Consider the following 13,635-nt stretch of genomic DNA (forward strand, 5'->3'; position numbering starts at 1 on the left):
TAATAGGGACCCTGTCCCATGCTTTCAGCACAGGTGCCTGGGTTACTCTTTCATCTCCAATGTGCTGTCTAGGAGGGGCACACATTGCCACACCTCCTTAACTATCACCTGTCTGGGCAATTTCCATGCTCTCTTGTGAGTGATTCTGCCTCTCCACAACCTGCTATCCCCTAACAGCACAGTAGATGGCGAAACACACCAAAATTCAAGTTTTCTGAGGATTTCCCAAGACATCAAGTACAAACAGTAGACAGCAGACAGTTTCCAGCTCCTCAAGTTCATGTCCCCCCCCGCACACTGGAGTATAAACTCCATGTTATACTTTCCTTCATTGCACAGGGAGCTGTGAAAAGGCAAGATCATTAAATGGTTTCTCCTTTCCTTAGTGTGGAAAAGATATGCTATAAGGCCATGTTAATCCAGCTGAGATCTTCCCCAGATAGTTCGCTCATTAGGTAAAGCATAATAAAATAAAATAAAATTAAATAAAATAAAAACAGATAAAGATGAATTTTAAGTGTAAGTAGACTACTGAGAGCTACTGCATGGAAATCCCAAGGACCAGCTGTTGAGGACTGCTCCTTGTCCTTCTCCCTTGGTTCTCGTCAGAAAATCAGAAATCCAAAATTCAGGCTCTGCAAAGTTTATTGGTGCTAGTTTCCATGAAGTCGGTGCAGCATAACTCTGATGCAGCAGAGCTTTGTTTCCCAGTATCCCTTCCAAGCTCTGATGCCACATGACCTTTACTGATATTTCCCTTCCCAACTAGGACTCCAGAGAGTCCTTACCTATATGTCACTTCTCAGCTCTGATGCCCCATGGCCATTACTCCATCCTCCTGCCCTGCTCTCTTGCTGGAGAGTCTTCTTTTCCATTGTGCCATCCTCTGTCCCTCCTTAGCAAGCACAGTTAGCTTATTTGTTCCATTCTACAAACAAAAGCATCAGGCCAGGCAGGCACAACACACCCTACAATATCTTTGCCTTTCTGCACACATTTGCATAAGGTATAAGGATATATAGATATATGTAAAATCAAATGGGTAAGCAAGATCAGAAGTTCTGAAGAGTCCTGACCCTTACATTGATAATAGCATCCCCATCATTCTGTTTTGGTTTTTGTTTGTTTTTTGTTTTGTATTGCTTTGTTTTGTTTTTTAATATTTTTTATTGTGAGAACCTCCTGCCCGGGTGTCATGAGGAAAGCATGGTGCATATTGTAGCACATGTCCTGAAAGGTCCAGCTATAAGATTGGATGTGTTGATGCTCCATTTACCCTACTGTCCCCTGTGTAGTATGATGACCTGCACCTTCCCTTGTATGGGCATACTTCAGGTATTCCAATTAGTGTTCCAGACTTCCCATAGCAAGAGACCCAAGAAGGTTATTATGGGGTTATATGTTATGCTTTGGTGTAGGACCTACATCTTTTCTGAGTTATAATTAGAAGTTATCCTTTGTGCATCTGCACCTTCCATAACCACAGTGGTACAGATTGCAGAGTTAGAATAATTAACAGTAGACCAACAACCTTAATGGTCTATTGTAAAAATGTGAGCCCTCACCATTGTAACATAGCCTAGCATTTCTCCCTTGAATGGCCCCAGAGAAATGGGGTATTTTCTAAACCAGTTCAAGCACTTGGTATGGGATGGGGTAGCATGCATGTGTTTGATTGTTCTCCTGAGAATTTCTTGCTGAACTTTCCCTTCTTTCAACTCATTTTGAAACATAGCTACAAGATCAGTGGCTTGAGGAAGAGGTGCTGTAGCTTTGTAAAAGTTTGTGTGCTTGGGTTGTAGCACTTTTGAAATAGTATCTGCCGTTTCCAGAATATTTCCCTTGGTTGTCTGGAAAGCATGGAAAGATTGGGTGACTGTTGTGTGAGGGCAGAAGCTGATTCATGACTGATGGAATTCAGGAATCGTAGGAAAGAGGGAACTCGGCAAGAAAGAGCAGTGCTTGGTGATGAAGTTATAAAATATTTTGTTTAAGGGACTTCACACACTGTGAACTTTCACAGCTTTGAGCTCGGACAAACTGGGAAAGAACATCCTTAGCCAATGAGGAGATAGCCTTTTCTCTTCTGTCACAAATTTAAGGCAAGTGGGCTGAGGTACTCATATTCTACATATATGTTTTCCTACATTGTCTCGAAGCTCTTTGATTTTCACTCCATAAATGATAGGGTTGAGCATGGGCGGCGTAGTACAGTAGAGGTTGGCCACAATTACGTAAATATGTGGAGCGATGTGCTCACCAAACCTGTGTGTCACACTAGAAAAGAGGCAGAAACTATAAGAAATCAGCATGACACAGATGTGGGCTGTGCAGGTGTTGAGGGCTTTCTGGTGGGCTTCCTTACAGGAGATTCTGAAGACGGCCCTGATTATCAGACTGTAGGACAGGACAATAAGTGTCAGATCTGAGCCAGTAACCACAAGTGCTATCAACAGGCCATATATCTTGTTGACTGAGATGTTGCCACAGGATATTTTTGCCACAGCTATGTGGTCACAATATATGTGTGGAATAATTTGATTGGCACAGAACGGCAGTGAGCTCAGGAGCAGAGGCTCAGGCAGAATGAAGAGAACAGCTCTTAACAAACCCACTAGCCCTAGCTTAGCTATTCGTGCATTGGTGAGGACGGTGGCGTATCTCAGAGGGTTACATATCGCAACGTAGCGATCGAAGGCCATTATGACAAGAACAGCTGACTGCATGACAGAAACCATGTGAAGGAAGAATGTCTGGGTGAAGCAGCCACCCACAGTAATGCTTTTGAAATTGAACCAAAATATACTCAAAGCTTTCGGCACGACAGAAGTAGACATGACAATGTCTGTGAGCGCCAGCATGCAGATCAGCAGGTACATCGGCTTGTGCAGGGTCTGCTCTTTGCCTACAACAAACAGAATTGTGAAATTTCCCAAGAGGTCCATAATATAGAACACAGAGAAAGGGATGGAAATCCAGATGTGGGCAGCTTCTCGGTCAGGAATTCCTGATAAGATGAATGCTGAAGGGCCAGGTGGGGTGAGATTTATAGCTGCCATGAGATGTTCAGGCTCAGAAACACTGAAGGTGCCTGTGTAGGAAGAAAACAACATGGTGGGGGGAGTGGGGTGGATTGCAGAACTTACACCAAAGAGTACAATAAATATGTTATAGTTACTAACAAATTAGAAAGGAGGCAGAGCACTGAGATAGCATCATTCAGAAGTGACACCAGATTATTTAGTACATCGTGAAATTCACAGAAGTTCTCAGAGGCAGCTAACCAGGCCAGGTGAATGGGCGGTATGATGGCAGATAAACTTCAATGTCAATAAGAGAAATGTGTATGCCCAGGTGGAGGAAAAACTCTATGAAGTTGGCGCGGGAAACTGGGCATCATGGTACAGAGGTCTGTGAAATCCTGTGAAAACCAAGGATGGACAGAAAATGAAAAGAAAATATGGTGTCAATGAGGAGTGGAATGGGGAAATATACATAAAATGCACTTTCATTATATGTCAGTAAATTTTTCACCCTCCTCTGAACTCTTCTGTGAAGTACTGGACATGTTTCTTACACAAGCACTGCAGAACTAGGGAAGTCCAGGACAGGGCAATGAAAAGGGTATGGGGAAATTCTGTTATGGACAGAGGTGTACAAGACTAGGATTATTGACTTCCAAATGGAAAGTGTAATAGGGGATGTGAGAAAAATCCATAATATACTTAATGGTAGAAGGCATATAACAAATGTCTTCTTCTGGTCTCATAATATCACAAGAGTATGTTCAATTAAACTAAATTATGACATTTTCAATACAGATGGGAACAATGGTTTGTTCACTTGATGCTTAAGTAGATTTAGGAATTTATCATCAAAAGATGTATTTGAGGACATGAGCTAAGCCACATCAGCAAACGTTTGGACATCTACAGGGATAATATGACTATCAATTTCCAATACTTTTACCTAAAGAAATATTTTACAAAGCCTATGTGCTAAACTATGGCAGGGTGAACACCAGTGTTTAGTTGTCAGGTATTAGTGTGACAACATCATGATGGTTAGATTACCCCCTACTTATCAACTGATGGCTTTCTTACATATTCTACTGCAGCCTATGGGACTGTCATGGTAAAAGAGAGGACGCTGGTCTAGATGGATCATAGCATCATCAATGAGGCCATTCCTCCACTGGGAAAGAGACAAGTTTTCCTCAGGGAAACACCTAATATATTACTGGGCTTTGACATTGTGCTCAAAGCAATGGGAATGAAGGACGGGAGGATCTTCACATTTAAGGCTATAGGTCTGCCCCTGTTAATTATACCCCCCCCCTTTTTTTTTTTTTTTGGTGACTGATTTTTTACAGGTACCCAACTTTGTCTGAGACATTTATGCAGAAACACGTGTCATCAAATTGGCAATTCTCATTCCTGTGGTTTCCAGATGACACAAAAAGGGGGACTGGAAATAATACAAGAAATAAAGGAAATGAGTCACTGATTGAAAGTAGTCCTGATTGGCTGATAAAATGTGTTGACTTACACAATATGTTATAATATAGTTATGTAGCTGTAGACACTTGGGAACAAAACCGGGGACTAAAGTGGGAAGCTCACTATTTCTGAACACAATTTGGGACATGAATAGGATAGTTAACTAAAAGCAAGCTCCAGGTGTGACCCTGTCGTCAAAAAAGCCAATGTGTACCTCAAATGATAACAAGGATAATCTCAAGGAGATACAGGTTTTACCTTAACATTTGTCACTTGTGTGACTGATGCTGGGATCCTGTGTCCAGGTTTGGTGTCCACAGTTAAGGATGGATGTTGATATACTGAAAAGGATTCAGACAAAAGTCACAAGACCACAATAGAAATCCTGCCTCCTGTTGATAGAATCAAAGAGCTCAATGTATTCATTTTAACTAAAAGGTTAAGAACTAACTTAATACCTGTCTGTTAGGCCATGTCTGCACTTATGAAAAACTTTGAAATGGCCATGCTAATGTGGAGCTGAAATGAACACTGAAATTTGTGGGGTCCTTTCAAAAACCCCCATGTAGCCAAGCATGTTAATGAAGCTCTGAATATTCATTTCAGCATCTCATTAGTATTCTTCAATTTGGCCATTTGTATGGCCATTTTGAAGCTCTTCATAGGTATAGATGTAGCCTAAGTAACTGTGGGAGAAATCCTATTGAATATTAAGCTTTTCAGACCAGCATACTGATGTGTGGCAGGATCAAAAGACTGAAAGTCAAAGTTAAAGATACTCTGACTTACAGTGTGAATTTGAAATAGAATAAATAAACATTGGAACAATTTAGCAAAGGCTCTAATCAGATTCATCATCACTGATAATTTTTGAATGATTGTGGATAGTTCTGGAAAAGAGCTGATTAACAGATGATTTGGGAGAAATTGTCAGGCCCCTTGTTCCATCCAATGAAGCAGGTCTTTGCCCACGAAAGCTTATGCTCCAAAATATCTGTTAGTCTCTAATGTGCCAGAGAATTTCTTGTTTTTGTCATGCCTCTCTTTTGTAAGCCTGCATCATACAGACTAGACATTTATTATGGTCCTTCTAGCCATGGAATCTACATATATCACAGAATCACAGGGCTGGAAGGGACCTCAGGAGGTCATCTAGTCCAGCCCCCTGCTTCAAGCAGGATAAACCCCCACTGAGTCATCCCAGCCAGGACCTTGCCCAGCCAGGACTTAAAATTCTCAAGGGATGGAGAATCCACCACGTCTCTAGGCAATGCATTCCAATGCTTCACCACCCGCCTGGTGAAGAAGTTTTTCCTAATATCTAACCTACACCTTTCCCTCTTCAACTTCAGACCATTACTCCTTGTTCTGCCATCTGACACCACTGAGAACAGTTTCTCACCCTCCTTTTTAGAGCTCCCCTTCAGGAAGTTGAAGGCTGCTATTAAATCACCTCTAAGTCTTTTCTTCTGTAAACTAAACAAGCCCAAATCCCTCAGCCTATCCTCATAGGTCTTGTGCTCCAGACCCTTAATCATTTTTGTTGCCCTTTGCTGAACCTGCTCCAGCAAATCCACATCCTTTTTATACTGGGGGGCCCAAAACTGGACACAGTAATCCAGATGTGGCCTCACCAGTGCCAAATAAAGAGGAATAACTACTTCTCTAGATCTGCTCAAAATGCTCTTCCTAATGCACCCCAGTATGCCGTTAGCCTTCCTGGCTACAAGGGCACACTGTTTACTCATATCCAGACTTTCATCCACCATAACCCCTAGGTCCCTTTCCATCGTACTGCTGCTAAGCCAGTCAGTCCCCAGCCTGTAACAATGGTTGGGATTCTTCCACCCAAGGTGCAGGACTCTACACTTCTCCTTATTGAACCGCATCAGATTTCTTTTGGCCCAGTCCTCCAATTTATCCAGGTCCCTCTGGATTCTCTCTCTACCCTCCAATGAGTCTACCTCTCCTCCTAGTTTTGTGTCATCCACAAACTTGCTGAGGGTGCAATCCAGTCCCGCATCCAGGTCATCAATAAAGATGTTGAATAACACAGGCCCGAGAACCGAGGCTTGCAGCACTCTGCTTGAAACAGACCGCCATCCAGATATTGAGCTATTGACCACCACCCTTTGGGCCCAACCATCAAGCCAGCTTTCTATCCATGTCCCCAGGTGACAGCTGGAAGCATTTAGCCTTAAAACTCATGTTTCAGCTTCCTGAAATCACATTCTTCTGTTCATGATCATGTTAAATTTAACCTTACTGGGAAGAAACTCCTATGTGGCTGTGGTGCTTTTCAACGTTTACCCTTGCTGTGCATTTTGTGACACTGGTGTATCCCATAAGTCACTGCTTGGGTGAACTCTTTTAGGTAAGAAAAATAATAACTTGAGCCCATAAAATCTCCACAGTGAAGAATGAATGAACAACCCTCACCAGTCTGTGTTCTAGTGCTCCACAATTACAGACACCCAGCAGCTGTTCGTCGACATAACAGCTGGATTTATCTATAACTTTACATGTCAGTGAATTGCCCTCTCTCACTATATAATGTGCATTAGTCTCAGCTTGCAGGTGTTCCTGTGTAGCAGGTTTTTTTAATCATTATGGAGTATGTATGGGTGTAACAAGAGAACTCACACATGTAACTGTCTTGGGATTTGCCACGCTGTGTATGATACAAACACCGGTAACCAGCAGGCAAAGGAGATGTAAAGGAGTCACCTCACCTCAGCAAAGGAAGAGATGTGGAGATTGTGGGACAGCTAGGCTACGTCTACATGTGCACGCTACATCGAAATAGCTAATTTCGAAGTAGCGACATCGAAATAGCCTATTTCGATGAATAACGTCTACATGTCCTCCAGGGCCGGCAACGTCGATGTTCAACTTCGACGTTGCTCAGCCCAACATCGAAATAGGCGCAGCGAGGGAACGTCTACACGCCAAAGTAGCACACATCAAAATAAGGGAGCCAGGCACAGCTGCAGACAGGGTCACGGGGCGGACTCAACAGCAAGTCGCTCCCTTAAAGGGCCCCTCCCAGACACACTTTCATTAAACAGTGCAAGATACACAGAGCCAACAACTAGTTGCAGACCCTGTATATGCAGCACGGACCCCCAGCTGCAGCAGCAGCAGCCAGAAGCCCTGGGCTAAGGGCTGCTGCCCACGGTGACCACAGAGCCCCGCAAGGGCTGGAGAGAGAGTATCTCTCAACCCCCCAGCTGATGGCCGCCATGGAGGACCCCGCTATTTCGATGTTGCGGGACGCGGATCGTCTACACGTCCCTACTTTGATGTTGAACGTCGAAGTAGGGCGCTATTCCCATCCCCTCATGGGGTTAGCGACTTCGACGTCTCGCCGCCTAACGTCGTTTTCAACTTCGAAATAGCGCCCAACACGTGTAGCCGCGACGGGCGCTATTTCGAAGTTACTGCCGCTACTTCGAAGTAGCGTGCACGTGTAGACGCAGCACTAGGATGTTGTAGAAGGCAGGAGTCACTGGGAAGCATAGAGACGACACTGGCTATCACCATGTGGTTCAAATCACGGCAGCCTGTGATGGAGAAAGGGAATATAGACTAGGTCAGAGACAGCTTGGACGCTAAAGCAGTTGAGGATCATAGTGTGATACCCCTGTAGAGTCACCTGGAACTGATGTAACATTTGAGCCTTCAGACTCACCAGCCAGGGCTCACACTCTCTCTGAGTTCTGCTGTGAGAAACTGTAGACCTCTTCTGGGTTCTACACGTCCACAAGCATTCACACAGGGAGGGACACTCCCAGCCACAGTTAAACGCCGATTCTCCGACCAGCCATGCATAACCCAACAATAGTGAGATTACCAACAAAACAACCATCAACTTCCTACGCTGGGACCCCGGAGTTGTGCCATATTGCCCTGTTCCAAACTTTGACCAGCATGAATATTGTTTTAGCTTCCCCCATCTCTCAGAGTGTGGAGGAGAATGCACACTTGTGGTAATCAAGCTGAGATGTTGTTTTCCAAAACACTTCATTGAAAGACATACTGGCCTTGGATTAAAACATAAAATAGATGTGTTAACTAAAAAAGCTAGATTTTAAGTGATGCAAGGGCACAGATGGAGGAACAGACAAGGATATTAATACCAGGACAGGGAAAGCAACAGCTGCATTCTAGACCTGTCATTCCATATGGAGCTCACAAATAATATCTGTGAAGATGAAACTGTGGATCTTGAACACAAATGTGAAGAGTGTGCTCTTGTATGGATGTGAGACCTGGTGTATAAAGAAGTCTTCAAATCGTAAGCTACAAATTTACATAAACAGATGTTTGAGGCACACCCTTCACATCAAATGGCAAGACTTTGTCACAAATAAGGAGACTTGGAACACAGTAGGACAGTAACAACTTGACATTCTAATCAAGAGAAGAAAGTGCAGATAGCTAGGCCACGCCCTCTGAAAACCATCATCCAGTATAGTCCAACAAGATCCCAAATGGAATAGATTTTTCCAGGTTATGTTACAGTCTGTGACACACCCACACCCACATCCTGAATCAGGAGGTCTTGTTATTCCTTTGTGTTCTGTGTATGAGGCAAAATGTCCATTCCCTATTTAACCTTCTTTCAGGACTGTATGTCATATTGGTCTAGAAACTGCACATGCCATCATCCTACCCTCCCACATCACACCCACACTACAGACTTCACCAGTGAGATATTCATCACTACCTCGTTTTCTCTAAGATAGAATCACGCTTATGTTTTATTGTCCACTTTCATGTTATGTCCTGACATTGGGACACTAAAGACAGGAATTTCAAAACAGGTGAGCGTTGGTTTTGCTCTTGGGGAGCACAGAGTCAATCTAGAGCCACTCACTGAAGGCAGCATGTGAGAGCAGATTCAGGCCAACATGGAGCCCATCCCTGTGATAAACCCCCTGGGAACTGCAGTTACTCACTGCAGAGTCTATATCTGCACATCCTCACACATCACTGAACTTAGGCAATTGGAATATTTGGGAGGACCAGAGATAAAACCACACAGCCACAAATGAAGGACATTATTGAGACAGGCAGAAGGAGATTATGAAACAAAGAAGTGATCTTAAAAATAAATATTTGTCCAGAGTCGTCTTCTTACATTTGTGATTTCCATCTTACCAGGTAAATCCTGTAGAGTTTCTGACAATACTAAATAGTGGAAGCTGCCACATGGGGGAGTTCCTTCCCAGAAAGGTCTTGAGTTGAGCCTTGGAACACTTATTCATCCCTAGCAGGTAACTCACGGTGCTATGGCTCAGCAGAGAGACAAAATCTCCTTACAGTGACAGGAAGGCAGAGTGCTGAGAATCAGGGTATGTATCTCGCATGTCTGACACTCGGTTTCCTGGACAGCGACTTTTATCATTCCCCTATAGAGTCCCTGTGGACTGGCAGGCTGGCCAGCATTTAAGATCAATTCCCTCTGCTCTGTGAGCAGTGCAAAGAGCAGAAAAGAGATCCTGGGGAATTAAAGCTTGAAAGCCTCCACCGAGAGTGAAGAAACGATTTGTCGTAACAAAGGCTCAGACTGCGAGGACAAAGAGTCTTGTACACTGCATAGGCTAGCAACTGATGATTATTTGTTTAACCTCAGCAAAGTATTCCCTTCTGCAATGTGCATGGGAATGGAAGCCCAGGAGCTGGGAGCAAAATCATGTTTAACTGATCATTGCAGTGCACCATCGTATACTGCCTGGCCATTGTAATAACCATTCAATTGAAATATTAACCATGTCTGCAAAAAGTCACTTCCACCTTGTGGAGGCCAAATTATGTGGTCCTGACATGATGCCAGCTGAAGAGCAAGCAGAAGGGTTACTTTTCCCAGCATTCTGGAATCCAGCATGTTTGCCATCACTCGTGTGTTTAAAAATTGATACCTATCTGTCAGGTCCCAGCTGTTCTAAGATTCCATCTACTCTCTGCATTGGTGAAGCATCATATTTCAGTACCGTGTTTACCTCTCCGTAATCAATGCAAAAACTACCATCTTGCTATCCCATGTCAAGACTAGAACAATGGGCTTTTTCCAGTCACTGTGTAATCACTTTTCCATTCCCAGATCCAAACTATCCTGGAGTTCATTTCACGTGGCATCCCATATTTTAAGAGGGAACATCCATGGAGTTTGCCCGATCAGTTTCCTTGGGGTCATTTCAGTATGCTTGTATTTTAGGTAGCTGTGTTATGGCAGGCTGAGAATATGGGGCAAATGTCATCAAGAAAGTCCCACATCTGGATCTTTTTGAATCTGCTGCAGTCCCTTCCTCACGCTTTATTCACAGGTGTCTGGGACATAATTTGTGCTCTAGGGGTCTGAGTGTGGTGAGTGGTCACCCCAGGGTGCAGTCTGGGAGTCTGATTCACCCTTTTTAGGCCCTGTAATCATGAACACAAAAGCACATGATGCCAGCAAGTACAAACAGAACATCATAAAATCCTAGAGCTGGAAGTCAGACCTCAGGAAGTCATCTAGTCTAGCCCCCTGCCGAAAGCAGGACTGACCCTAACTCACACAGCCAGGATTTTGTCAAACCAGGACTTAAAAACCTCTAGAGATGAAAATTCTACCACCTACCTGAGTAATGCATTCCAGAGCTGCACCATTCCCATATTGAAATTGTTTTTTTTTTCGTAATATCCAACCTAGATCTCCCCACTGCAAATTGAGACCACTCCTCCTCATTCTGCCATCTGACACTACAGAGAACAGCCTCTCTTTATCCTCTTTGGAATCCCCCTTAAGGAAGGTGAAGGCTGCTTTCAAAAGCCCCTTTGCTCTTCTCTTCTGTAGACTAAACAAATCCAAACACCTCAGCATCTCTTCACAGGTCATATGCTCCAGTTCCCTAATCATTTTCATTTCCCTCCCATGGACATTCTCCAACTCATCCACATCCTTTCTGTGGTGGGAATCCCAGAAATGGACACAAAAGTCTACATATGGCCTAATCATTGCTGAGTAAAGGAAAATAATCACTTTTCTAGAGCTGCTGGAAATGCTCCTCCAATGCTTCCAAATAATGCCATAACCATCTTGGCTATATGAGCACCTCGTTGACCCATATCCACATTCTCATCCACTGTACTCCCCAAGGTCCTTTTTTGCTGAACTTCTGCTTAGCCAATCAGCCCCAAGCCTTAAACTGTGTTTAGGATTATTCCGCCCCAAGTGCAGGACTGTGCATTTGTCCTTGTTGAAGCTTATTGGATTTCTTTTGGCCCAATCCTCCAATTTATCTAGGTGACACTGGACCCTATACTGATCCTTAAATATATCTACCTCTCCTGTTACCTTTGTGTCATCCACAAATTTGATGGGAAAGCAATCCATCCCCTCATCAAGGTCATTAATTAAGATGTTGAAAAAAAATAGATATCTGCCCATTTCCCGGATCCTGAAGTTCACAATCCCCAGTGGACTATAAACACAAAATGATATTGTCAGCCACTGTGCAGAGATCTGTGCAATGTTGGATTCTGAGATGAATATAAATACCATTGTTGCAACCACTGTTCTATGTTTTCCCCTAATCATGTGCAAACTGAGACCATGAGGGCTCCTCCTTCTTCGTCTACAATCCAGCTCATCACTTCAGAAGCATCTTTGCTATGAACTTGGGTCCTGAAGAATTGATAACTCATCTTAATAAAGGATGTATTCCTGAGAATTTTAAGATAGTAGTCTGCTCCTCCTCTGCTGCAAGCCTGCATCAAAAAGTTTGCATTGGTGTATGTAAATTAATTGTTTTGACAAGTTTACTCTTAACCTAGTCTTTCTTTCTTCTTTTATTAATAAACCTTTAGACTTTGGATTCTAAAGAATTAACATAGCATGCTCTTCTGAGTAAAATCTGAGGGCTACATTGACCTCATTGATGACAGCGGTCTTGCGGGTGTCACTGATGGCCTGAAGATCTTCAGTCAAGCCGGTCAGCATGGTCCGCACATTCCAGCAAGCAAGCTTGAATTGTTGATGTTTCTCATTTCTTGTTGTTTTTCTTATTGGTTTGCCTGGTGCCCAAATTTCAGTCACTTGTCAGGTTCAGGAACCTTAAGCCTCACGCACCCAGCGAGGCAGGTGAACTGTGGCGGGACAGTACCCTATTGGCTGGGTGCTGCCCAGCTTGAGGCGGGCGAGGGTGAGGTTCCACAGGATATGCGTGACGCTAACATTGTAACGTTGTATAAGAACAAAGGAGACAGAAGCGACTGCAACAACTACCGTGGAATCTCCCTCCTAAGCGTCACTGGTAAACTGTTTGCTCGCATCATCCTTGGCAGACTTCAGAAGATTGCTGAGAGGGCATATCCCAAATCGCAGTGCGGATTCCATGCAGAGAGGTCTACCGTTGACATGGTCTTCTCTCTAAGGCAACTGCAGGAGAAGTGCAGGGAGCAGAGAAAGCCACTCTATATAGCCTTCATCGACTTGACCTAGGCTTTTGACTTGGTCAGCAGGGATGGTCTGTTCAAACTGCTCCACAAGATAGGCTGTCCTCCACGGTTACTCAAGATGATCCAGTCGTTCCACGAAAACATGACAGGAACCATCCAATACGATGGCGCATTATCGGATGCTTTCAGACTCAGGAGCGGCGTCAAACAAGGATGCGTGCTTGCTCCGACATTGTTTGGGATCTTCTTCGCACTCTTCCTGAAGCATGCCTTTGGATCTTCAACAGAGGGCATCTTGCTGCACACAAGATCTGATGGGAAACTGTTTAACCTTGCAAGGCTGAGAGCTAAGACTAAGGTGCGAGAAGTCCTCATCAGAGATATGCTGTTCGCAGACGATTCTGGTCACACAGAAGACCAGCTTCAAAAACTGCTGGATCGGTTCTCCAAAGCGTGCAAGGACTTTGGGCTTACCATCAGCCTAAAGAAGACAAACGTACTTGGTCAAGATGTTGCTGAATCCCCATCAATCAGCATTGACAGCTATACGTTAGAGGTTGTCCACGAGTACGTTTACCTCGGGTCCACCATCACTGACACCCTGTCGTTGGACACTGAGCTAAATAGGAGGATCGGAAAAGCGGCCACAACTTTGTCCAGACTCAGCAAGAGAGTGTGGAATAACAAAAAGCTG

The 13,635-nt window shown here is 44.0% G+C and overlaps 1 protein-coding gene across 1 annotated transcript; it reads right to left on the reverse strand.

Annotated features, from left to right (window-relative positions):
- Window positions 1–2,120: 2,120 nt before the first annotated feature.
- Window positions 2,121–3,059, reverse strand: LOC142002764 (olfactory receptor 52N4-like). Its single transcript, XM_074979146.1, has one exon. The coding sequence runs from the start codon at window positions 3,057–3,059 to the stop codon at window positions 2,121–2,123; it is 939 nt and encodes a 312-aa protein (XP_074835247.1).
- Window positions 3,060–13,635: the final 10,576 nt, after the last annotated feature.

Source organism: Carettochelys insculpta, chromosome 1, assembly GCF_033958435.1.
Source record: "Carettochelys insculpta isolate YL-2023 chromosome 1, ASM3395843v1, whole genome shotgun sequence".
Taxonomy (NCBI): Eukaryota; Metazoa; Chordata; order Testudines; family Carettochelyidae; genus Carettochelys; species Carettochelys insculpta.

Bases quoted from the DNA above. Each gene is read 5' to 3' on its own strand.
- LOC142002764 (XM_074979146.1), bottom strand. From the start codon at position 3,059: ATGGCAGCTATAAATCTCACCCCACCTGGCCCTTCAGCATTCATCTTA.